Below are 27037 nucleotides of genomic sequence, written 5' to 3' on the forward strand. Positions count from 1 at the left end.
TGGGGCAGGAAAGGGTTTCTTTCATGAGATCCTAAAAGCATTACTTTTAAAAGGAAAAAAAAATTGATAGATTGGACTTTATCAACATTAAAATTTTCTACTTATCAAAAGGCAGTTAAGATAAACAACAAGTTTATACTGTACAGCACAGGGAACTATATTCAACACCTTATAGTAACTTATGGTGAAAAAGAATATGAAAATGAATACATATATATATATATGTACATGTATGACTGAAGTATTGTGTTGTACACCAGAACTTGACACAACATGGTAAGCTGTACTTCAATTATTTATTTACACACACACACACACACACACACACACACAGAGGCAGTTAAGAAATGAAAAGGCAAGCCATAGACTGGGAGAGAATATTCCCAGTAAATGTCTCTGACAAAGGACTAGTATCTGGCACCAGAACTCCTACAAATCAATAATAAAAAGAAAAATAAGGTTTAAAAAGAGCAAAAAATAAATAAATAAACAAAGAGGGATAATAGGAGTTACTCCAAAAGGCTGCTGTGTGGGTGACATAGAATTATATGTGAAAAACTTTTAGCCTAAAGCCTGCAACACTATAAGCATTCAACAAATGTTAAATAATAGTAGTCATAATAACAATAGTGATGACTGTTATTATCATCATCATCATCATCAGACTGGAGGTATAAACCATAAACTTTTCTAAGTGATTTTTCTATAATGATTCAATTTCTCTTCACAACAATCCATGAGGTAGTTACCAGTAACCCCGTTTTACAGACAAGGAAACCGAGGCCCCGAGAGATTCAGGGACTTACCCGACGTCACTGGACCTCAGAAGTGGCAGAGCTGGGACCTCAGCCCGGCGACGTGGCTTCAGAGCCCACACATATCACCACTGTGGTATACTGCCTCTGCTCAAAACCCGTTTCCATAATCTCTCCTGGGGAGTTCAAGATGTTTTCCCATCACTTGACTCAGTCTTGTGGTAGGTAAACATGAGATTTTTGGCCCATTGTTGTGAGTAATTTAGTTTAATAGATGGAGCTTAAAATTCTTTCAAGGAGAAGCACTTGTGCATGTTATTTTCTGCTGTGGGTTTTGGTTCAGCGAAGTCTGAGCTAATTCCTCGAATCTGCTGATGATACTGCCAAGTACGTGCCTCCAAGATCCAAAAGGTATGTATTTGGGAGCATTGCAGTCACTGCATTTTCTACTTTTTATTCAGTTGGTTTAGTAAGATATGGACAGGTCTGTAATTTCCCCAATTTACCCAAGATGTCTGGAGCCAAGGAAGATGCAGGTTTATGAAAATGCAGATTTTTGCACATTTTCCAAATGTGTGTCTTTTTAAGTATGGGAAGCATGTGGAAGATGAGGACAGTAGATGATCTTCAGATCAGGGTCACAAGTCCCATGTAAACCAAGGCCCAGTATTGTCAACAATAGCCTGACTAGTAGAAGTGTTCTCAAATAAGAACCCTCATATTTTGAATATTCTTTCCCATTTTTTAAATTGAAGTACAGTCAGTTTAAAATGTTGTGTCAGTTTCTGGTGTACAGCCTAATGTTTCAGTCATACATAAACATACATATATTCATTTTCATATTCTTTTTCACTGTATTTCCTATCCCTTTTTGTAGTGATTTATTTTTTCACTACTCTTGAAATTACCTTAGGTTTGTCTCCCTCTCGTGAACTCTCATAGCTTTTCCTGTTGACATCACACATTAGGCATTTAGTTACATTCTGCTTTTTAAGGATTTCTATTTGTATCCTTCATTTCACCTAGTTGAGTGATTATTAACAAGATAACAGGGAGTAAACTAATCATAAGATAAGGTGGCAAATGCAGGTCATATTTAAATATTTTTTGCATAAATCCAAAGAGGTGCTTTTTGCATATAAAGCAAGAATATGATAATTATGTCTTCTCTAGTTATGATAAGTCAGGTTAGGCAGGATCTATTTTTAATATTTCCAGCACAATGTTGTGAGATGATCTCTGAGAGCCAGAGCCCCATGTTTTGCTGTGTGAACTTGGGCAAATTATTTAACCTCTCTGAAACTCCATTTCTATCTAAAATGTTGGGTTGAATTCAAGATCCTTTTAGGATAAAAAATTGAGGCCTCTACTTTGGATTATTTTTGTAGTTGAAAGTAAAAGAACAACACTTATTTTTAGAAGTTATTTTTAAAACCATTCTATAATTTAGAATTTTATCTAAATCGTCTTTTTCTCATTTAAGTTTAAAGTTGAGAGCTTCACCCATTCCAGAGTAATGAATAAATACCTACAATAGAAGCCTTTTGATTTGTACACACATCTACTTGATACACAGCCCTTCTGGTGATAGGACATCTTGAATTTTCTATGATTACCAATTGAAGAAAATCTCTGTGTGATTGTCCATGTAAATAGGATAATGTAACATGCAAGTACATTCATACACCTTACTTCCTTTTAATTCAGAAAATGTTGCACATGGTGAACTTTCCCGTGTTTTAATTAAGTAAAACGTGGTGGCCGTTGATCAACACGATCAAATCAATACATTCCCAGTTTCTGGCTCTGTTGCTGAAAGCAGGGATTGGTTGGTCGATTCTAACGCCCTTTCCCTCAATTGGTATTTTCCCAAATGACTTCTGAGTCCCCCTAGAGACGTGATCTGAGGCAGGATGGATCACAGCCCCGTCAGCGACATCTCAGTGTGCTCATGTGCCGCGGGACCCGCCCTCTGCACCACACACATCGCGGCAGGGCGTGAAGATGTGACCCACCTCTGACACATCAATCTCAAAGGACAGGAGGGCTGTGTGAGGCCTGGGCTAGAAGAGCGTTTTACAGTTCTCTTTGGCATGGCCTGTCTGTTTCAGATAAGCACAGGAACATCTTTAGAATTCTTGAGTGTATTTGGAACGCAGAGGAAAAAACCCGAATCTATTTAAGATTCAGCAGAGGGCCTCAAAAGCGTAAGAGTCAGGCAAGTTACCACTTGTCAGTAATTTTTACATAATAGAAACAGCTTTATTATTTCTTTTGATGATATACATAATTTTTTTCTTAAAAAAAGATTGAAACACACATAAAATAATAGAAACTAAAATAAAAATCATTTGAAAGCCCACCACTAAGACATCCAATAAACACCCTTGTAAACTCATACATTCCTCTCTTTAAACACACATGCCATTCGTATACAGGTAATTTTATACTAATGGTATGTAATATATGCTGATTATCTTGAAGCCTTTAAAAGTGTTACATACAGGGGAGAGTACAGCTCAGTGGTAGAGTGTGTGCCTAGCATGCACAAGGGCCTGGGTTCAATCCCCAGCACCTCCACCAAAAAATAAAATAAACCTAATTATCTCCCCCCACCAAAACAAAACGTTACTTACATCCCTGTCCACTGCCCTTGCGCATCCTCCCCCTCAAACAAAGGAAGTTTTATTAATTACCAGGTATATATCTTTTGTATACTTTTATCTATATAGATACATAGTCATATATAACCACAAACAATCATATATATATATGCATATATAATAGCATATGGGATAATACTATACTTTTTCACTCAATAATATGTCATAGAAACCCCAAACAGAATAATATTACACCTTTTTTTTGCTCATAAATGTGCCATAGAACCCCCTTCAAGCTCTAATTTACTATTTGTCATTAGATACCTGAATATGCCATGAGATAAATGTCTCATAATCTGTTAAAAAATCTTCCTATTCATGAGCATTCACTTTTTCAGTGTTTTGCCGTTACAAGTTCATAATTTTTTTTCAGCTCAAGCTCATAATTTTTAAATGAACTAAAATCTGTAACACTGAGTCTCTAAAGTTTGCTTTTTCACTTTCTAATCCTGATTTTTTTTGTCAGTTATTAATTTGCTGTCCTGATTATTTAGAAGGTCAACATATTTAGCTTCCTTTTGGAATTCTCATTTAGACACATAAAGGAGGATGTGCTTTCTTTCTGTAATTCTGTAATAAAAGAGGTACTGGCCTCTTTTACTCTGACCTTCTCATTATGGTGGTCGGATCATGTTTCCAGCTTCAGGATCTGCACACAAAATCATTCCGCTGGGAAACTGTTGCTGAAGCAGAAAGGTTCTGAGCAGCTGACGTGGCAGTACAGTTTACAGTGTCTGCCAGTTGTGAGTAACAGCAGGCTGTCATCATGGGATGGAGCAGAAGCAGCAGCAGCAACTCCTGATTTAGGGGCAAAAGATGTAAGTATTTATTTTCACTATTAACCAATTAACTCAAACTGAACTCAAATCGAAGAATGCTAAGAGGGTATACAATTCTCACTGAAGACACTTCTAGCAGATTCATTTGAGAAGCAACTGGTCTCAACCAGAGCAGAAAGTTATCAAACCAGCACATGGTTTACAGCAAAATGAAGAACCTCACAGGGTCTTGTTTGAAAAACTTCAGCTGTGGCTAATGCTGCTTTCAAACCCTAACTCCTCGAAGTACTTGCATACTCTGGCAGAGGCTGTCCCCTGTGGGATGGAAGGCATTGCTAATATGCAAAAGGACATGTGATTTCAACATAATTTTTTTAGGCAGGTTTGATTATGGGAAGATGAAAGGAGGCTTAGCAGTTACAGTGTTTGTGGGAGAGGAGAGAGCCTGTTAAATATTTTAAGGTGGATTCAAGCTGGTTAGAGTTGACTTAGAGGCAACAGTGGAAACTTCTATTCTCGAGCGATAAAGATAACTAGGGGTGTGGTGCCTGCCAACCCAATGACAAATGAAACCCTGGTGTGGATCTTTAGCTTGAGCTGCTGTTCCCAAAGCTTCCATCTTGGAAATCATGCCTGGAGTTTCTGGCATTTTCAGAGTTTCTAAACCATGTGTCTATGGATTGGTGTTTTTTGGGGTTTTTTTTTGTTTGTTTCTTTCTGTTGAGACCTTTTACTCTGATGCTCAGCTCTTCACGAAACCTCAAAAAGGACCAACAGTTGTCCACCCTGAATGTGGTTAACTTAGTAACAGATATTTCTTTTTAAATTGAAGTAGAGTTGATTTACAATGTTGTGTTAGTTTCAGGTGTACAGTAAAGTGACTCAGTTACACATGTATCTATATATTCTTTTTCAGATTCTTTTTCATTATAGGTTGTTACAAGGTATTGAATATAGTTCCCTGAGCTGTACAGCAGGTTCTTGTCATTTATCTATCTTATATACAGCAGCGTGTATCACTAACAGGTGTTTTTGATTGTCACCTCTATGCTGGGGACACCTAAGTGAATGAGACGGAAGAGATCTGTGGCCCTGCCAGCAGGAAAAACAGATGTTATGAGAGGAGGAATGAACAGTGGGCGGGGAGTCAGAAGACCTGGATTCGAGTCCTGGCATAGATCCCATTCACCATATGGCACTCTGGGCTTCAGTTTAGGTGCTATAAAATGGATGGGTGGGAAAGATAATGTCGTCAGTAATTGATTCCTCATCTAGTGTGAGTTTTTCCCTTGCGGAGCAGCTTTTCACACAGCATCGAATTTGCTCCATGTCCAATTTGTGAACGGGTGTTTTATTTATGAGATGGGTCTCACATGTCACCAAGCAGGCTTTATCAAATTGTGATTTTCTGTAACAGAAACGTGAAGGATCCTTCTGGATGGGCCCGCATCTAATATGATATTGGTAGGAGCAAAGATTGTTTCCCAGAAATGTATCTTAAAGTTAGCAATTCCACACAGACTCATCTTAAATATCTGAGTTTCTATTTTCAAATGGTTATTGATTGGAACAAGTACTTCTCCAATTGCTACTGATTTCTGAGGAATAAAGATCCAAGAGCCTAACACACCAAGGAAAATGAAATGGCTCGAAATAGGTGTGACCCACAAGCTACAGCTTGGACGAAATTAAAATGAGTCAAACTTAAGCCAGGCTCTGGTTTCAAATAGAATAGAAAATACAAAAAAAAAAAAAAAAGAAGAAGAAGAAGAAGAAGAAAATGAATAATAGACTACTCCCACCCCTGGTGACTGTGATGCAGCTCAGCTCCCTGAAACTCAGCACTGTCAGCTCAGTCATTTTTAGCTCTGGAAATCATGGGCATCTCATTAACATGCTTTAATAGAATGAAGGATAAAATCAATTTCTTCAGCATAATTAGTATGTATACTTTTCCCATCAGCCTTGCCTAGCCTAGCTCGTAAAATTATCCACATGGACATTCATACATCCCTTGCTGCCTCCCTCCCTTCTCAATGGCAGACATGTACTTTCCGACCCCTGAGGAATCCCTTGTCCTGGGCTCTGAGCTCCATCCACCTTGGCCTCCTGAGGGACCACATCCGTCCCTCATTTCCCTTATTCCTCTATCCCTTTAGTCTCTCTTCTACGCCAGCTTTCCACCATAGGTGAAAACACATGCCAGTGTCTCCCATTTTATACCAACCAGCCAGTGAACAACCACTCATGGTCCCTCCTTACTGTCCTATCCCTCTTTTGACCATTCCACCCTATGAAATCCAGTGGATGCATTCAGGTTCTTATAGTCACTTGATTTCGTACTGTTTTTGTTCTTGTACCACCTCCTCTGTCTTGACACTCTTCTCCCTCGGCTTCCGTGATTTTGTTTCGACTCTGCCTTCTTAGTCTTCATGAATTTCTCCTTCTCTGCCTTCTAGCTTGATTATTATTTTAAAAATTTTGAAGTCTGTGCTTTTTCTTGACAATCTCATTCACATTCGTGATTTAAATTATGACTTGTGTGCTGATAACACGTAAATCAAAGCACATCCAAATCTTCAGGGAAGAAGCAACATACAAACAAAAGAATACCGCCCACCACCCGTGTGAGTCCCTGCAGACTTTTCTCAGGAGCTCCTGATGCATATTCACTGCCTGAGAACCCCTCCAGTACATTGTCCTGCAGTAACTCAACTTACCCAGCCTGAACTTACCCTTCCTCAGAAAACCTGCTGCTTCCAGTAAAATGCACTTCAAGCCACTTCAGTCTTGATCAGGGAGATCGCCATCAATCTTCACCAGGCCAGAGCTGCGTAAATACAGGGAACCTCCAAATCTCATTTATTCTGCTTCCTTGTTCTCCCTCAAATTTGACACCCGGCCCCTGCTCACTTTCCCCTCCATCGGTCCTTTCATTTGGTTTGCATTGACTTTAAAAGGGAGGATGATGGTGACTGCCTCTTAAGGCTCACCCTGCCTGCTGTCTGGCACTCCCCCAACCCAAGCCGTTTTCTACATGGGGACCTGTCCGGGTTTTCAAAAGGCCAACTTGATGGTGTCACTTCTGCATTGGATCTTTCAGAAGCCCCTCAAAGTCTTCAGCAAAAACCCAAGGTTTTCACGATTCAGTCCCAGTTTGGCCATCTGGCCTCCTTTCTCTCATGCCCCTGAGTGGGTATTACCCTCCTGTCTGACTGACGTGGTGGGTCACCAGAGCTTGCCCAGCTGGACCTCCCCTCCATGACTTTGAACTTATTACTGATTCCTAGTATGGAACCACCCCTATGCCTCAGTTCACCTGGTTGAGTCCTAATTATCCAATAAGGTTTAGTGAGCGTTTTTTTCCCCTAGGAAGACTTGCTTGAGTTGGCTGACCTTCCCTGATTATTTAATAATCTATGTAACATTTATCACATTTTACTGAAGTGATTAATTCACTTTACTTGCCTTGCCAGTTGATGGTGAAAACCTAAAGAACAGAATTATGTCTTTCATTTCTGTATCCCTAATGCCTACCACAGCATGAGGCTTGGACTAGTTATTCAATAAACTATTCTCAAATGAATGGATGGTGGACAGATGGCTGCCTGTGGCTCCAGGCTGATGTTTTATTATCTCAGTCAACCCAATGGGAAGCACATTTCTTTCCCAGTAGTTGAAGCGTAAGTTCTGGGAGCATACTCCTTGGGCGTGTCCTTGGAGACGTGCTAACTGCCAGATTCATCTCTGTGGCCAGGGGAGTGCAAGGCCCTTACCATCTAGGTGTGAATTTTGTGTCCATTTTTAGAACAAGGGATGAAGTCCGTTCCATACATGCTCTAAAAACTGAGAGGGGGCAGGGAAGTGCATCAGAGGAACACTGATGATTTATGACCAGGAGCTGGAGGACAGGCTGCCTGACAGGCAGAAAGAGCACATGTTTGCCGAATTTTATGCTAACAGCCTAGGTACGGGGGACAGCTCTGCCCCTTGCTGGCCGAGGTGGCTGGGGCAGGCCTTTCAGTCTCAGCCGCATGACTTCTAACTTTATCCATTCAGGCTGCCATGACGTGCTACCATAGCCTGGCTGCCTCATAGACAACAGAAATTTTTTCTCACAGTTTTGGAGGCTGGCAAGTTGAAGGTCAAGGTGCCAGCAGATTTGGTGTCTGGTGAGGCCCCACTTCCTGGTTCCTAGACAGCCGTCTTCTCACTGTGTCCTCACAAGGGGTGTGGGACCTCTCTCTTTGATAAAGGCGCTAATCCCATTCATGAGGACTCAGCCCTCATGACCCAGGCACCCCAAAGGCTCCATCTCCACATACCATCACATTGGGTGTTAGGTTTCAACATATGAAGCTTGGGGAACACACACACTCAGTCTACAGCAACTCCTTTCTGCATTCTAGGCTCCAGCCACACTGAACATAAAACCTATGGTGCTGCGTGGAACACACAGGTCCTCCTTCGCCTCCAAGCCCTTGTCACATCCATCCTCTTGCTGGGAACACCTTCTCTCTTGCTCTGCCTCCCCTCCTTCCAGGCTGACATTCTCACATCCTTCAGTGGAGACGTCCTTCTTTGCTGGGGAGCCTTGTCTGACTAGGGTTGGCATCTCTGCTGTGTGTTTCATCTGTTTCTCCCCGCCATCCCCTCCTAGCCCTGATCATTAGAATTGCCTGTTTCCTTGTCTGCAGTAAATTCCAAGAAGATAAGGAACAAGCTCATGCTGGTCACTTACCCCCTAGGGTGATGCTTGGCACATGGTAGGCACTCAGTAAATACATGATGAATGAAGTACTCAGTTTCTCACCCATTTCTAAGTTATTAAATAGGAACTGGGACTCTTTGGGGTTCCTTCCACATAGTCCTTGGGGCTTAGCAGCTTTCTTAGAGAAACTATGCAGAGCTAGCACATACAGGAGAAAATATTCTTATTATAAGGGATAATGAATTTATATTTATCTAAAATATTATTTATTCAGCGAAGGAAATAATTTTTAAAAATTCTCCTAGAGGTGAGGCTATATACCCTAGTCAGATTCACTTAGTGACATTCCTCCAATGAATGACATTTGGACCAGCCTTAGGGCATGGGGTCATAGTGCCACGATGTCGTGGAGCATAGAAAATATGGCATCCTTAGTGAAAAAAGGAAATATTCTTAGGAAGCTTGTTCAGAAACCATGTCACAGCTGCAAAGTCGGGAAAGGCAGTAAGTGTTGGCTCAGCATGCAGAGAATCTGTAACATTCATTCGGAGAGGCTCCCTGAAAAGAATGACCTCTGGCCAGCTCCCTTGTGATAACTGCCAACATTTGTGCTTAGAAAAGAAACTTCTCCATCAGCTTGTGGTGTCCTTCAGTGTCCTCCAGAAACTGAAGTATGAGCTTTGTTTTTTGGCATCTTGAGTGGCTCCAGTGGAAATTGCCCTGATGTGCTAAATTCAGCATTAGAACAGCACTCCTGGGGATCTCTGCTCTATCTGCAGTCAGTTATTCCAGGCCGAGAGAACAAGGATGTGAGTGCCACTGAATTATGTGTATGCACTCACACTGTGCACACACATGGGCTATTTCTGTACGTGGTGGAGCCAGCGAAGTGGTATGCACCTTAACTGACTGACAAATGGGACAAGGAGGAAATACAGAAATTCATCTTTGAGCTTTGTTCTTATGAATATATATTCATATATGTATGTCAAGTTGAATTTACACTGAATGATAGCTTTGAAAATTATGAAATGGATTATTATTATTTTACTGAACTATAGTTGATTTATAGTATCTTGTTAGTTTCAGGTATATAGCGAAGTGATTCAGCATTACATATATACATTCTTTTTCAGATTCTTTTCCATTATATTGTATTATAAGATATTGAATATAGTTCCCTGTGCTCTACAGTAGGACCTTGTTGTTTATCTGTTTTATATATAGTAGTTAGTTTCTGCTAAACCCAAACTCCTAATATATCTCCCGCCTGCCACTTTCCCATTTGGTAACCATAAATTTGTTTTCTTTGTCTGCAAGTCTGTTTCTTTCTATTTTTTTTCTTTTTTGTGGATCTGTTTCTGTTTTATAAATAAGTTCAATTTGTACCCTTTTCTTTAGACTCCACATGTAAGTGATATCATATGATCTTCTTTCTGTCTGATTTACTTCACTTGGAATGATAATCTCTCAGTCCATCCCCGTTGCTGCAAATGGCATTATTTCATTCTCTTTATGGCTGAGTAATATGGCATAGATTTTTAAATAATTGAATTTTTATGCTGAATATGTCACATGGCTATTACTAACCAGTCTGCTTTTTTGAACAAAGCTTTAACTAGACGTGCTAGAGTTGGTTTTCCTCCACTTGATGACTAATACTGACATTGCGTGAGTTTGGTGAAATCTCTCGCCTTTCTGGCCTCCCTTTGATTGCCCCCCAAATGGACAAACTCTGCTGTTACCACTGGGTAATGAAAATAAAGAGCCAAGAAGGCCCATCCCTGTGGACGACAAGCTATGAATACAATGGATTATGATGATGATGAGAGAGAGGGCAGGAGAAAAATTAAAAATAAAAAACTCAGATCAGATTCTAAGCCAATAATGAAGAACAGCTAAGATGAAAGTTAAATATGAACTGCTATGATGAAAGAACATGAGAACGTATACCCTGAGCAGCCTGGGAGGGAGCTCTCCTGCTACGATCTTTTACACAACAGCGTTTACAACCACCACTTGGTGAACCCTTACCCTGCAGGCGCTGTGCCAAATATTTCTTCTCGGTGGTGCATTCATCTATTCATCAAATGTTAACTGAGCACCTCCTACATGCCACGAGCGGTACATTGTCTCATTTATCCCACAACTTTGTGAAGATATCCATTATTATATAATCCCTTAACAAGTGGGGACACTTAGCCTGAGAGGGTATGAATCTGGATCGAAGTCTCACAGCTAGCCAGGGGAGGCTCTGGGACACAAACCCAATTTGAACGGCAAAGCCTGAGCTCTCCACCACTACCCTGTACCATACTCATGAGCCTTGTGCACAGTTCAGCTCTCATGCCTTTAACAGCAGGCAAGGATCCTGGAAGAGGAGGAGGTAGAGATTTATTCAAAACGTCTATGTAACAGGCACTTTGGTGTTTTGCCATATATCATTCATTTCAGCCATATCACAGCCTGGTGAGGTACTTTTTAGACTTCATTTTAAAGGTGGGGCTCCTGGAGATTCAGTGATGCTTTTCCAAAGACAGTGATTGGGAAATTGCAGAGTTAAAACTAAATCCAAGTTTCACTTCCTATTTCCTTTCCCCTGGGCCTTTGCTAGTGTCCAGAACGATTGAGGGAAGGAAACTGTATGAGGAAACATAAACAGGATTGGGACGTGTAACCCGGAGAGGAGGAGGCTGAGTGGCTTCATGCTTTCCTGTGTTCTGGGAGTTTAAATGAGTCTGAGTCAGGCATGTGTGTTACCATCAGAAGAATATCTTGACTCTAAAGTATTGGCATGTGTTTCTGTAGGGAGTCTGAGGACTGACCGTAGCTGCAGAACAAATGCGTCCTGCCCCAGGTAAACAGCGAGTCGCTGGCCTCCTGGGTACCCTGTGGAGTCTGATGTGATAGGGAATTTTTGTCCAGCGCTTCCAGTGAAGCGCCAGGGGTCTGTAAGTCAGAGAGCTGTATGCCTCGGCCTGCGTCTCCTGGCTTAGACACTGCTTCACCTGCAGGGATGGATTCCTTCCAGGAATTCTTTCCAGCTCATCAGTTATGTGTCTGAATGTCTGCTTTTGTTCAGAATGTGTCTCTCAAACGTTTCCACCAAATGGCAGTGGGTGCAGGGTATGTGTATGTGAAAGTGTGTGTGTGTGTCTGGGTGTATGTGTCCCATTGCAAGTATGAAGTGTTTTTTGAAGTTTCTCATGCTTTGTTGTAAAAATGAATACAAATTTGAATTTTATTTCATAATATTCAATAACGTAAGATTTGTTTGTTTAATATTAAAATAATACTTCAGTTTTTGTTTTTTTAGTTGAAACACATCGGTTTATAAAATAGCATTTTAAATTGCTTACAAGACAAAACTGGTGTTAATTCTGTGGCATCCTGCATGGTTCCTGGGCCTACAAGTGCTCCAGTGTGAGAAGCACAAGGCTGCATTTCGTGAAGTTTCTAATTCTGATGTTCGTACCTTAACGCATCCTTTTTCCCTATGGAGTTGTGTGGCTTAACTTCTCAGTTCCCTCTGACCTCATGATTGAGTGGGGACCCTGCATTCAGGGTCAAGGAGCAGTTGTGGGTTTCACAGCAGTAGTGGGTCCTCAGTTAATCCCTTGCCGATGACTCACGCAGAATGCTTCCTGGGCCCTTTACAGCATCTTCAGGGAAACTGTAGCAGTTCACATTTATTGAGTGTTTACTGGATGTCAGGTACTTTGCAGGCTTGTTTAATCTAATTTTACTCTTACAATAACTGTCTGGGGAAGGTTCTGTTATGATCCTTGTCTTATAGATGAGGAAAAGGAGACGTGGAATAACCTGCCCGAGCCCACACAGCCTGCAGATGGTGCAGCTGGGATCACATGCAGGCAGCCTTCTTCTGCCTGCGTCCCCTTGGCTTTGGGGCTTGGAGGACACTCCCAGCATGTGATGGCTTTTTCTTTCATTTAGCAGGTGTGTGAGTCACCTTTGCCTAAAGGAGCTGGATGTGGGGCTAACAGTCACAGCAGCATCCACCTGCCACCCCAGTCATCCGGGTTCAGGGAGCAGGAGTAAAATGGGAGGGGGAAGGGAGGAGAAAGTGGGGCCACCGCTGCCAGCCCAGGGCTGATGAGGAAGAATGGTGTCGTTCTTCTTCTCAAATGGTACACTCACTTTCTAGCTCTGGCAGCAAAAGCAGGTGAAGGTAGGGCAGGTCTGCAGGCAGCCACGTGGGTGGCATTTAGAGGAGCCCTTCTGTCAGGGCTCACACGCAGGATTCCTTGGTCCCGTAGAAAACCAACACAGTGTCCAAACCTTCACTTCCAGGAATGTGGTCAGAGCAACCGTCCCCGCATTGGCATGGGTAGCTCCTGGTGCCTGTGCCAGGCTAATTGTCTCTGGCCCTTGGACCATGTTTTCCTGGCACGCATCCTTCCTGATAACTGGAACTGCTGACAGGCACATGCTGCTCTGCCTCTTGCCTGCCATCTGGCTCACCTGAGGGAAGGGGTCCCAGCCTTGATGGCCAGTCTCTGGCCGGGGCTGCCAGCTCCGTATCTCCAAGGCTGGCTCCAGGCACTGGCTTTGCTGGAGTTAAGAGGCTGCTCTGTACTCACCCTTCCCCCTGACTCCTTCCTGGAGCCGGAGCTACAAGATGCTGGCTGACTAAAAAGCGCCTCAGTGCATCAGATGTTTTTGGAAATGCAGGTGCGGACAATATTCAGTCATTCTCACTGTGACTAAGGTTTTTTTATTTTGAATTGTGATTGAATGTTTTTCTGTCACTGTCCAATTGGAGAGGGCCCCTTAAGTATTTCTAGGCACCTCAGTTTAACAAGGCATGCAGATAATTTGTGTGTGTTTGTCTTATTTATGTCTAACATGGCATCCCTTTATCCGCTCTCTGCTCAGTCCCCTTAACTCATTGGCTCAACATTTCCTTTTACTTTCTCTAGAAACTCCCTGTCAAAGTTTAATTCTGTACTCAGGCTGTGAAAACTACTGGGTACAGTCTGCAGATAGGCTGTTGCTGCTGTAAATTTAAGAGGTCCATTCACTTACAAATAAAACTTTATTGAGCTCTTGTCATACATCATGCACTGTGCTAGGCATTGCGGGTACAGCAAGGACCAAAGCACAGATGCTCATTGTTCCCACGAACCTTGAAATCCGTGAAAGGGTCCAGTAACAGCTGCACTTCCTGCCTACCTGTTCCTCTGAGGACATGTTCCCAGTTAAAGTCCACCCCCGTTTTCCACACTGACCAATCCAAGCCTTCATAATGCTTCTTCGGTCTCCTATCAAATGCTCACCGTGATCCCTAGCAGTTTACTCCCCAGAGAAGTCTCAGTACCCAGCACCCCCCCTTTTTATTTGGTTGTCAATTAACCCTTGATTAAATAATTTTCTTTGCAGTTAATTCACTGGGCTTTCCACCACACCACTGTTGATGTCGCCTTTGATGCCGTGAGGGTGGTGGCCATCAACATTGCAGCCCACAGACAGGCCAGTCCCCAGGATCTCTTTAATGGTTCCAGAGAGTTCTCTAGCTAAGGTTGGGCACCACATTTGTCCGGCAATGTTGACAATCTCATCAAAAGTGAAGTGTCCACTGTGCTTCATGTTTTTCTGCTTTTTTCTGTCTCTTTGTGGTTCTTTGAGGGCTTTGATGATCAGGACAGAGGCAAGAGGTTCCACCTCAGTCTGGGCCTGTCTCTTCTGAGTGGTCAGTTTCACTGTAATCCTCAGACCCTTCCAATCACCAGTAGCCTTGGTGATGTCATCACCAACCTTTTTTGGAGACAGACCCAGGGGGCCGATCTTGGGGGCCAGGACAGAGGTGACACTGACTTCCCCAGGGATGCACCCCAGGTATAAGACTTTGATCTTGCTGGGCTGTCATGGTGGAGGTGGCTGGTGTCTCTGTGATGAATCCAAATTCGGGACGACTGAAGAAAGTTGCACCTTGGCCTCCTCTGAGCCAAAAGCCAAAAGCTATGTCCCTTTTTGTACAAACTTGCCTTCATTGATGCTCATCTTCACCCCCTTTATCCCTTCCTTTTAGCTAGGCTTGACTTTGGCTTCTATCCTCTGGATCCCATGTGACCTGCTTCTTTTGAGATTAGTTCCTTTAGTAATTGTATTCCTTTTCTGTCTCTCCAATATCTCCATATGAATCAGCATATAACTCTCTTTTGTTGTCCACCCTCAGCCAGTACTGCAACCCCAAGTGCCTCATTGGAGTCCCAGCTATCGTCCCTGCTCCATTTTAGCAACTTGGGTTCGTGATTAGTTACGGATATGACATCACAGTGGGATATAGTATTGATTAAAAGCTATATTGAAAAAAATGTTATTTGATTTTGTCTTTCAAAATATGTTTATTGCAGAAAAGTTAGAAAATATGGATGAGTAAGAAAAGGAAAATAAAATCATCAACAGTCTCATCACCTAGACAAATAATTACTGCTCACCTGTTGACAGAGGGCCTCTCAGTGTGTTTTCTAAACTTTTACTTTAAGTCAAGGAATGGGGTCAAGCCTGGGGGATGTCTCAGCTGCTGGGCTTTCCCTTGCAAGAGTAACCAGTCATTGAATCATTATGCTCATGGGTTCCCGGCAAACCTGGCCTGGATCTAAGTGGGTGTTCACATCTATCAGAGCTAATCTGGTGGGTAGAGATTAGCAGAATTATAAGCAGTGATGATGCTTTTGTTAGACGTCACACTAGGGTAGCTACTCGTGGTTGAAGCAAGATCCTCTTAGTGGTCTGACATTTGGAAAGGAGGGCAGAGACTGGGGGAGGAAGTTCACAACTGTTAGCCAGGGCTCTGATTCTAGTGGACAGTTGGAATGCAGAGTAGGACTCAGGCAAGAGGACAGGATGCTGGGGAACGGATAATGTGAAGACTGTAGCCATTCCAGTAAGTGAGAGCCTATGGGACCCACCACGGCCCTGCAACCAGGACTTGGACGCCAAGACTAATTTCAGTCCCCCTCCTGTTGGGGATGGGCGCTAATGCGTTGTCCAACTGAGTGCATTTTGTTAAAAAGCAGGAGGACTTAAGCTGCCAGGTTGAAAAACTTAGTAACTGTAGATTCGTGGGGCTGGGGAAGGCAGGGACTGATAAATCCCAAACCTTTTGGAATAGGGAGATCCCACACAATCTATTTCATTCCATGACCCATATAACTGTTGTATGCCATGTGTCCATATAAAATAATTAAAGCTAATTAAAATTAATTTTGGTTGGTGAGTGTTTGAAGAGTTTCATAATAACTCTTGAGATAATTAGAGATGCTTTGGGATGTCACAAAAGGAGCATTTGGAATAACTGGGCTAGATATTTAAACCAGAGATGTGCAATGAAGCCTAGCAACAGAAAGACAATTCTGTGGTTGAAAGAACACTGGAATGGGGGCTAGGAGTTTGGGGTTGTAATCACAATGCTGGTAAACTGGTCATGTAACAACAATCTGACCTTGCAGCATTTGCCAGTTTCTGTGGTGGAAATACTCCCACCATAGTGGATTGCAAATTACCGATGGCTTGACTACTGGCTCCCATAATTCCTGAATATTTAATAATCAGTTCCTGTAAGCCCTATGGCAGGCAGGTCCGGCACATCAGTATAATCCTGATGAGCTTCTAGGTAGCTTTGTGGTATTGGGTAAACTACTTCATCTCTCTGAATCTTAGTTTTTATCATCAGTGAAGTTGCTAAAATAACCTGCAAGGTCCCTTCCAAAGTTAACATTTCACTAACATAGCTGGTGTCATAGGGCACGACTAGCATCATGCTATAAGCCGAAAGAGTTATGTCAGATTTTCATGCAAGTTATTATGAGCTATTGGAACATATAATTTGATATTTGAATCTGAGTCATAATCAACCATATCTGATCCCTGCTGTCCATGTCTGTGTCCCTCTCCAGTACCTCTTCCCAGGAGGACTAAGCATGGCAGTGCAGCCATTAGTGAGCCAGACTCATGGCCCACCAGTTGGGTAAGAAACCGTGACCCACAGTCAGAGGATTCTACACCCAGTTGTCAGGTTCTAGGAGTCAGTTAAGGGCTGAGACAAAATCTTATAGCCTAGGTACCTTACCTATCTGACCATGAGAACAACTGTGGCAGTCTTCCCTGGACTGGGAACAGCATGAGAGGTTAATTTGCTCAAAGCTTTCTGAAGAGAAGGGCTGTGTCCTTCATATCTACGTGTAATATCCTGACACATAATAAGGACTCGGTAAGTATTTGCTGAAAGAAAGAATAAACCATTTAGGATTTTTTAGAGCAAATTCTGAGTGTTATTTATATTTCCAGCCAGCTTTATTGAGATATAATTGACGTATAACATTATGTAAGTTTAAGGTGTACAGCGTGATGATTTGCTGAATTTTAATTAATTAATTAATTAATTAATTAATTTTCCATTCATTTTTTAATTTTTATTTTTAAGCTTTATTGAGGTATAACTGACAAATAAAATTGTAATATATTTAAAGTGAACAACATGATGATTGATATATGTTTACGTTGTAAAGGATTACCACAATCAAATTAATTAACACAACCATCACATCATATATTTATCCTTTTTGTGTGAGAGCACTTAAGTTCTATTTGCTCAGTAAATTTCAATTATACAATACAATATTATTAACTGTAGTTGCTGATTTGCTGAATTTTAAAATGTTAATTCAAAAGCAGACACGTGCTTCTCTGCGTTTACCTGAAGAAATGTATTTTTCAAACAAGAGAGATTATATTCTTGTTGTAGTAGAAGAAACTTTTCAGTGCCTTCAGTTCAATATTGGGCACTTAAATTTGCCTTCCATCCAATTAACTCAACTGATACACAACCAGAACCCAATGGAGAGAAACACGAATGAGAAAAACCCAAACCAGACAAACCGGGCTCTGACTACCCACCAGAGAGTACTCTCCTGCCTCAACCAGGGGAATTAACTCATCTCTTGTGAAAGGAAAAGATAATAGTTATAGAGCATACATAACTATAAGCCATGTGCCACTTCTCCAACATTTAAAGGCATGCTTTGTTTTATATCGCTTCACTTTATTGTGTTTTTTGCAAACTGAAGGTTTCTGGCAACCCTGCGTCCAGCAAGTCTATCGGCACCGTTCTTCCAACAGCACTTGTAAACTCCGTGTCTCTATGTCACATTTTGGTAATTCTGGCAATATTTCAAACTCTGTGTTATGGTGATCTGTGATCAGTGATCTTGTATGTTACTATTATAATTATTTTGGCATTTTTTAGCAATAAAATATTTTTAAATTAAGATATATACTTTTTTAAGACGTACAGCTATTGCACACTTAGACTACAGTATAGTGTTAATGTAACTTCTTAAAAATTTTTATTTATTTATCAATGAAGGACTCTAAATTCTATAGTGCTTTACAATTTTCAGAAGTTTCACACACATGATTTCATACAATCTCATAACAACCTTTTCTCCCCCACCTCCTCAAATTCCCCTCCCCTCTTCCCTCTCCCCACTGGTAACCACTAGTTTGTTCTCTATATCTGTGGGTCTGCTTCTTTTATGTTATATTCTTCTATTATGTTATATTTATGGTTTTTTAAAATTTCACATATGTTTAGATTTCATATGATATCATACATGTAAGTGATATCATACAGTATTTGTCTTTCCTTTCTGACTTACTTCACTTAGTGTAATGCCCTCCAAGTCCATCCATGTGGCTGCAAATGACAAAATTTGCTCTTTTTTATGGCTCAGTATTCCATTGTGTGTGTGTGTGTGTGTGTGTGTGTGTATACACACCACACCTTCTTCATCCACTTATCTGTTGATGGACACTTAGGTGGTGTCTGTCTTGGCAATTGTAAATAGTGCTACTATGAACATCGGGATGCAGGTATCTTTTTGAATTAGTGTTTTGGGTTTTGTTTTTGTTCTTTTTGGCTATATACCCAGGACTGGAATTGCTGGGTCTTATGGTAGTTCTATTTTTAGTTTTTGTGAGAAAGCTCTACACTGTTTTCCGCAGCCGCTGCGCCAATTTACATTCCCATCAACAGTGTACAAGGGTTCCCTCTTCTCCGTGTCCTCACCAACATTTGTTATTTGTGTTCTTTTTGATGATCGCTATTCTGGCAGGTGTGAGGTGGTATCTCATTGTGGTTGTGATTTGCATTTCCCTGGTGATTAGTGATGTTGAGCATCTTTTCATGTGCCTCTTGGCCATCTGTATCTCCTCTTTGGAAAAATGTCTGTTCAGTTCTTCTGCCCATTTTTTAATTGGGTTGTTTTAAATGTAACTTTTACATGCACTGAGTAACCAACAAATTCATGTGACTCACTCGATTGCAATATTTGCTCTATGGTGGTTGTTTGGACAAACCAGTGATATGTCCGAGGTCCTCCTGCAGTCCTCATAGTGACCCTCATAAGCTAAGTATTGTTATTCTCCTTTCAGCGAAGAAGCTGAGACTCGGACGGGTTAAGCAATAGGGCCAGCCTGTGGCCCAGCCGTGAGGCATACAGCACACAACGGGGTGCTCTTCTCAGCAGGCCAGACTGCCTCGGGGCTTGCTGGATTTCCTCTCCCTCGGGTCTCTGTTCCTTGTTTGCTGTGGGGTTTTGGATGCTTTCACATGGGAGTGAAACTGGCTCAGCCCACGACCAAGCAAACAGAAGCAGGAGCCTGGGACAGGGTTCTGAGCAAACACACCAAGCCAGGTCTGTCCGACGGAGGGAGTGAGGCCGTACTTTGCCCTCGTGAATCAGCTCCCTGGGGGCCGGGCAGTTGCAAAGGTAGCTGACAGGCTGTGGGTCTGAGGGCCAGGTGGGTCTCGGTAGATGTGGCACCTGGACTTTGACAGTCTCCCAAAGGGGAGCAGACAGCCCTGGAGGGGCGCTGAGGGGAGGCGGGGAGCCAGGCGCCGGAGCAGGTTTGTGGGAGCGCGAGCTTCTATCTTTCTCTTCGCTGTGCTTGCGGCGGCGTCAGATTAGGAAAGGCAAGAGTGCTCTTCCCGGGGCCAGGGAAGGTCATGTATGTGAGCGTGTAAGTGTGGCTTGTCACTGTAGATGCAGTGCCTTCATTTGGAGAATCTTAAGTGCTTTTCATCTGGGTTCCTTAATTGTAACCTGAGGTCTAACCTACTGGAGTTATATCTTGGCCACAAAAATCAACTGGAGTTGATGTTGGTGCAGAGACTGGACATTGTGTCTTTGCAGTGGGAGAAGGGCTGTCCAGGGACAGTATCTGGGGACACGGTGGAAGAGGCTTTCTTCTTGCTGAGCTTCCTTGTGTCCCATTGGTATCAAGTTCCACAGGCCTTCAGGAAAGATCCAGTTACCCTTTCACTGTGTCTGGGGCACTTGGTCTTTGCTGGGAGTTGCTGGAAAAGGGTCTCGTTGTGCCTGGCTTTTTCCAGGAAGGAGGCTGAGGCAGGAAGGAAGGTGCAGGTCGTCCTGAGCCGTGACTGCTTCTGAGGTGGAAGGCACTTCTGCACCTTGCTCTTCAGGTATGTTCTGCTTACTGCTCTCAGCTCATTGCTGTGGACCCTGGCTCCACGGCCTTCGAGCAGAGTGACGTCTTGATTTCAACACACACCTTTGACCTTTTGTTCTGATATGCATTTTTATGTTGGGCTGGGAGTTCCAGGAGTGGGAGCAAGTTAACTGGAATGGATCAGAATCTTTCAACCTAAAATGGTTTCCAGGGGAGGAGAGACACGGGGTCTGGCTGAGCTCTGCATTCTCCTAACACAAGAGAGCCGAGAACAGGAGTGAGGTCTGACACGTGCTTTTTCTTTGGAGGCAGCTGGATGCAGGTGCTGCTCTGCCATATGGGCAGAGAAACTTGGAAGGTAACTTGTTCTCTGGAGCTGTTTCCCATTTTTGAAGAATAAGTGGGGAAAATCAGTTTAATGCTGGGGAAGACTTCCAGGTTTTAAGATCTCTGGCCAGGAAGATGACTGAGACACGGCTCTCTAGTTTGCCATGGAAGCAACCCCAAACTTGTGTCTCATCGGTTCCCCTGGGGAAGGGGTGGGCATGGCTGGATTATAGGGCCTAGTTCTTCTAAGACTTTAATTTAAAATTTCAGAAGAGATGTCTCTTGAGGTCACCTTTAAAAAAATTGTTTTTTGGAGGAGGTAATTAGTATTACTTATTCAATTATTATTATTATTATTACTATTACTATTATTATTATTATTATTTTAAATCTTTTTTTTGTGAGGGGGTGCTGGAGGTAATTGGGTTTATTTATTTATTTTAATGGAGGTACTGGGGATTGAACCCAGGACCTGATGCATGTTAAGCATGCATTCTACCGCTGAGCTATACCCTCCCCCGACTTGAGGTCACTTTAAGCTTCTTTTTGTTTAGAAAATGCCTTCAGCCCCTCACACTACCCTAAGCTTTCTCTGATAACACTAATTACTATTTGTTGAACAATTACTATATGCCAGATGGTGTGTTGGGCACTTTCTGTAAGTTAGCTCTAACTTTGACAGTGACCTGCACCTAATTATTACTGTCCTCATTCTGTGGGCAAGGAAATGAAGACTTGAAACATTTAATTAGCTGACAGCTAAACAGCAGAGTTAGGATTTGAACTGTGGTCTAGCTCTGTCTAAGACCCACTCTGTTTCTATGACAGCAAAGGGCCACCATAGTACGTGCTGAATAAACACGTGTGGTGGAACCAATGAGCAAACTTTTATCTAATTGGAATATTCTGATAGTGTTTTCATCTGTTACTGTTCTCTCTCTCCCATGCCTCCCACATCTATTGTTGCTCCAAATATACTTTTTAATTTTTACAGCAGCATCCATGTAATTATCTAGCCTGTTATTTATTTGAAGTATCTGCTTGGGATTTTTTCAGATATCTCTACATCGGTGCCCATGTGGTTTGTTTCAGATAGAAGGTTATGAGGACCATAGGTGCTCCTTTCATAAAACCTAGTCAACCATCAAATTTGGATATGGACCTAAAAATGATGATTCATTTATTTTTGTCTTTTTGTTTTGTCTGCAGGAGGATAAAATAATTACACAACTGACTCAAAATACGGAAGAAATTCAGAGGGTCAGGGATGGAACCTTGGGTTCCCCAGCGGCCGCCTCAGCCATGGGGGAGGCCCCCAGCACCATCAAAGGATCCAGACCAAGGGCTTTGGAGAGATGGATATTATCAGCCTGCTTCTCACTCTTGGCACAATGGAGGGAAGTTCCATCAAAGACAAGATGTGGGCAGGAGCCCCCAGCCACAGCAGGACCCCAGAGCAGACCACCAGCAGCCGCGCTACGTGCCCAGGCCTGGGGAGTGGCGTCAGCCTGTGTCCGGGGTTACCTATTATGAAGGTGGTTATCCCAGTCAGTTGTACCCAAGGTATGCGCTCAGAGCTCGGAACTGACCCGACTCTCTAAATGCCTGTGAGCAGATTGTTCTTTTCCCTCTCCTTTTATTTCTCCTCTTTTTTTCCTTTTTTCCATTTCCATCCTACTACACTGACTTAGCTAAACCCTTTCTTCTCCCAAATCGGATTTTGGTGACCAAAAGTATAGTATTTTTCTCCTCTTTATCCACTAGGGGAGCTTCTTAAAGATGCATCACAGTGTGATTGGGTGTTGAGGGCAGGGGAGTGGGTAGAAAGAATGATGAAATTCAAGATAGCGGATGAGACCCTCTTACTGTGGGATCACAAAAGGATTATTTGTAGACTACGGAAAAGTTTTTCTCATGAGTCCCTGTAAAAGGTTCCTTAGCATCTTTGAGTGACTCTGACCCAGGGTTAGCACTGACACCACCAGCACCCAGAAGAGCCCTAGTGCCCAGAACAGTACCTATAGTGTATTCAGCACACAGAAAAAATATGTATTAAATGAAAGAATAGAAACTTAAAAAACAAACAAACCAACCAAACCAAACAAAAAACCTCAGAGAAAGCAGATAGAAGCTTCTAGACTCCAAATTCAGAATGAAGAGGTCTCAGTGAGGTCATTCTAGGAGAATGTAGAGTTCCTGCTCCTGGACTTAATATTTTATGAACTGTTCAAGCTGTCTGTCTTCTACTTTGATAGACAGGGGTGATCGTTCCTGCCTCCAGAGTTAGGGTCGAAGTTATGACAACTATGGTAAAGAATTCTGCCCCTAGGGAATACTAAAGAATTACTAATTGATAAAAATACTAACAACATGACCCTTTTTGTTTTGTCCCTTTTTGTGTTGTTGAATTCTGGAAGGAGGTTATGTTAAGAACAGAGGCAATAAAAGCAATCAGATTTAAGATGGCCCAACTTGACTTTTTAAACATTTTTAAAATTTGCATTCTTTTTTATTGAAGTACAGTCATTTTACAATGTTGTGTCAGTTTCTGGTGTATAACATAATGTTTCAGTCATTCATATACATACATAGATTCATTTTCATATTCTTTTTCATTCTAGGTTACTACAAGATAATGAATATAGCTCCCTGTGCAATACAGTATAAATTTGAACTTGACTTTTTCATCTCATTTCCATCTGTAATATGCATGGGAATTACAGTGGCCTATTGGGTACTTACCCAGTCATCTCGGGAAGAGGTTTCCTAAGATGGTATCAGGACAGTGATTTCTCAGAAAGTACCTTGTGCTGTTGGATGTATGTATCTGAGGAGGAAGAGGGGTCACGGAGAAGGAGAATGAGATACTTGGCTATGGTTTTGCAATAAAAATCCCAGCCTTGTGCTGACACAAAGGTCCTAGTTCTACTCTGATTCTGGATTTTCTGGTTATAGGATCTAGAAGGAACTGTGGCTTTAGAGCAGATTCTAGATGGGGTCACAAGTCTGCCCTCTGAAGTCGTCTGGTTTGTCAAGTCCCCTACTGGTCTCTCTCTCTCTACCACACTTATCCTTGAGTGACGGGCCCTCTTGGTGGTTCTCTAGGCCGGGCATGGAGGATCTGTATCAGAGCTATCATTCCCCAGCCCTAAGGGAAGACTACGCCTATGGAGGTTATTACTACCTTGGACACCCGCAGCAGCTGCAGGAAGAAAGAGGTACGGAGTCATCTCCAAGCAGCCTTTAGGACAGTGCAGTCGGGCTGACAGACCAGAGGCCGACAGGGCCGTGCTCACAGCCTCACCCTGGGTCTCCTGCTCTGCCGAAGCTAGAGCCCCGCCCCCACCCACTTCCTTCTCAGCCGGATGGGGCCACTGCGGCTAGACGTCTTGAGGAGAAGAGATGGAGATAGAAAGCAGTCATTTTTCTTTGTACATGTGGTTAACGGTACTGAAACTCATTACGTTACTAGTATTATGGATGGCTTGCACTTCATCCACGTTTTTCTTCTCCTCTTCATTATAGCCAAGATGATAGTCTCTGATGAAGTGACAGTGAAGTCAGTTCTTAACAGTGAAGTCATCAAGAGTGGGACTGGGCCGTAATGAGTCTGACCATCATTCACCCTGAAGGTGGCAGATACACACAGAAAGGAATGTATACTTCATACCAGTAGTGAGGCTATCATGAGTATGTGCAAATGGCACTTCTGATCTACCAGCAAAGAGAAAGCTGTTTCCACATGGAAAACACGCACAGGGTCCCCACTGTTGTACAATTGTATAGAGCTGTGCTAATTTATTTAGAGGGGAATGAGAAGCAGCTTACAGACATCCACTGTTAGCTTTCACTCATCATTTTTAGTCAATTTGGCAAATGCAGCCAGCCTTCTGTGTCCATGGGTTCTGCATCTGCCAGTTCAACCAATGGCGGATTGAAAATATTCGAAGAAAAAAAATTCCAGGAAATTCCTAAAAATTGAATTTACTGCTACAGGAAACTATTTATATAGTATCTACACTGAATTTACAACTATCTACATAGCATTTACATGATATTAGGCATTATAAGTTACCTAGAGATGATTTAAAGTAAATGGAGGATGTGCACAGGTTATGTGCCAACACTACACCATTGTATATAAGGGACTTGAACTTCCCCAGGTGCTGAAACCAATTCCCCCGTGGATACAGAGGGACGACTGAATGTTTTTATACCTGCTGTGCTCCAGTAACTCCGCTTTACAGATTGCTACTATTCATCTGAACTTTCAGGAGTAGGAAGTGACCTGTCTTTATTTTGTTTTCTCTGAGGGTGCAGTGCCAAGGCAAGGGAGTCCTTATATCTGGCATGAAGATTATCGAGATCAAAAGTGCCTCAGTGAACATCATCGTGAAGACCAGAGTAGTGAGACCCAGTACCGGTAAGTGTGAAAGGAGAGGCCAGTTCAACACGATTCTGCCAAACTCAGACTATCTTAGGCAAACCTTATGTCCTCTGATACAGGCTCCTCATCTTCGGAAGCCCACCTGCTTTTGTTCGGGCTTCAGGGATGTGGGGGGAGCCCAGGATGGCCCAGGCCAGCTGTTAACATGGACACTTGGAGGGAGGGAGTCTTAATTCCAAGACACAGTTCCCCAAACCCGCGTGAGTCCCCAGACCTGTGAGGTTACTTGAGATCCATCCTAAAATAGGGCCTGAATTCTACGTTGGCCTCAGAACAGTTGTGGCCTCGCAAAAGTTCTCATGATTGGGTCCTGCCCGGGGGCTGGGGTGCCTGTCCTCTGCCCACTCCTGTGCCCTGAGAATGGGACCAGCAGGGAAGAGCCTTTTGTGCCGGCACCTGTCCTGGTGCCCTGAAGTCTGGTGCCTTTGCCCTGCTGGAACTCACCAACCCAACTGCCCTGATTTAAGTCCTTCCCAGATGTCAGGCTACAGAGACCGAGCCTTTTCTGCAGGGTTTGGGGCCACTTCTAGTAAATGTACTATGAATCCCAGGAGCTCCTGCTTTTCTGGTATTAATAGATCGAGGCGGTGAAATAGAAGACAAGGCTTTTCCCTGTAGCCCCCGGGGCCAACCTGACTCTTGCCCACGCTTTGCAGCAGAACAGCCTCCAGCAGAGAGCAGCTCAGCCTTGCTGGCCTGCCCCGGACCCCTTCTCAACTGCTCCTGTCATTTTGCTGCAGATCTAAGAGTCAGAACCATTATAAAAACAGCCCTGCTTCCAACTCTGGACAGGAGAGGCCTGGGGACCTACTTCCGGGGAGTCTGCTAACTGAGGCCCAGAGAAACAAGGTAACCTGAGTGACGTGGGGCTGGCGGTCTGTGACAGTGCATCACAGCTGACATGCTCCTCAGTGGCAGGGCAGGGCCGGTGGGGGTGGGGGTCCCCAGGAGCCAGCAATCTGAGGGGTCCCATTCCTCCCCTCTTGGCAGAGCCTCCTCTCCTACCTCCTCATTTCCCTGCGTCCTGTTTCATTCTTTTGGGTCTGCGGCCCTGATCTGGCCTGTCTGCCTTCTTCGCCAAGTTGGCTGGATCAGGAGATGTCACCCAGGTCACTCTGGGGTGCTGGGAAAGAGGTCCCCGGTGGTCTGGCACTTTGGTTTACCCAGGAAGTGGGAAGTTGCTGGAATCTTTTAATTTAGGTCTGAAAGTCAGAACTTGAAAGCTTTCCTGACTCTTTCATCTCTCTGTTCTAAAATCTTACCGAGTGTACTTGCTAGGCTACAAAGTGAACTCTTGAATTTTTAAAAATAAACTTTAACTTTTGCGATATTTTTAGTTCTATGGAAAAGTGGCAAAGATACTACCAAGACCAGCCCTTAATTTTTGACAGCCTTGTATTAATTTTGTTTCCCTGATCAGATTGGTATGATTTAGGGGAATGGTTTCTTCTGATGCAGAACAGGGCAGGGTGCATACTATGACAAACGGTAACAACAACACAGTAACAGCAGCCATACACCCATACAGCACTTTACAGTGTGCAGAGAGCTTTTGCATCCCTTGTTTGCATCCACTATTTTACAGTTCTCCCAGGATGTAATGTTCCATGAAGTTCTTGTACACCTTTATCCCCAGGGAAAGCACTGCAACCAGAGCATAGTACGTGCTCATTAAACAGCTGGTAAATGAATGTAAGAGTAAGTACATGAATTATATAGGGTAGGCATTATTGTCTGCTTTACAGATGACAGTACTGATCTGAGAGTCTAAGTTACTTGTTCAAGGTCATAGCCGCTAGGTATTGACAAAGCTGGGATTTGAATTCAGTGCCCCAGGCCCCAGGGCTAACACTCTTTCCACG

The 27037-nt window shown here is 42.9% G+C and overlaps 1 protein-coding gene and 1 pseudogene across 1 annotated transcript in view; one reads left to right on the plus strand and one right to left on the minus strand.

Moving 5' to 3' along the window:
- Window positions 1-4186: 4186 nt before the first annotated feature.
- SEC16B (SEC16 homolog B, endoplasmic reticulum export factor) overlaps window positions 4187-27037 on the plus strand; it is a 52703-nt gene continuing 29852 nt past the window's right edge. The window contains exons 1-5 of the mRNA XM_072946059.1: window positions 4187-4236; window positions 21938-22291; window positions 23834-23946; window positions 25049-25151; window positions 25916-26024. Coding sequence (XP_072802160.1) covers window positions 21996-22291; window positions 23834-23946; window positions 25049-25151; window positions 25916-26024 — 621 coding nt within the window. The 5' untranslated portion in view covers window positions 4187-4236; window positions 21938-21995. The remainder of the gene's footprint in view (window positions 4237-21937; window positions 22292-23833; window positions 23947-25048; window positions 25152-25915; window positions 26025-27037) is intronic.
- Window positions 14309-14919, minus strand: LOC107033112 (large ribosomal subunit protein uL11-like; annotated as a pseudogene).

The sequence above is a fragment of the Vicugna pacos genome, chromosome 21 (genome assembly GCF_048564905.1).
Source record: "Vicugna pacos chromosome 21, VicPac4, whole genome shotgun sequence".
In the NCBI taxonomy this organism is placed as follows: domain Eukaryota; kingdom Metazoa; phylum Chordata; class Mammalia; order Artiodactyla; family Camelidae; genus Vicugna; species Vicugna pacos.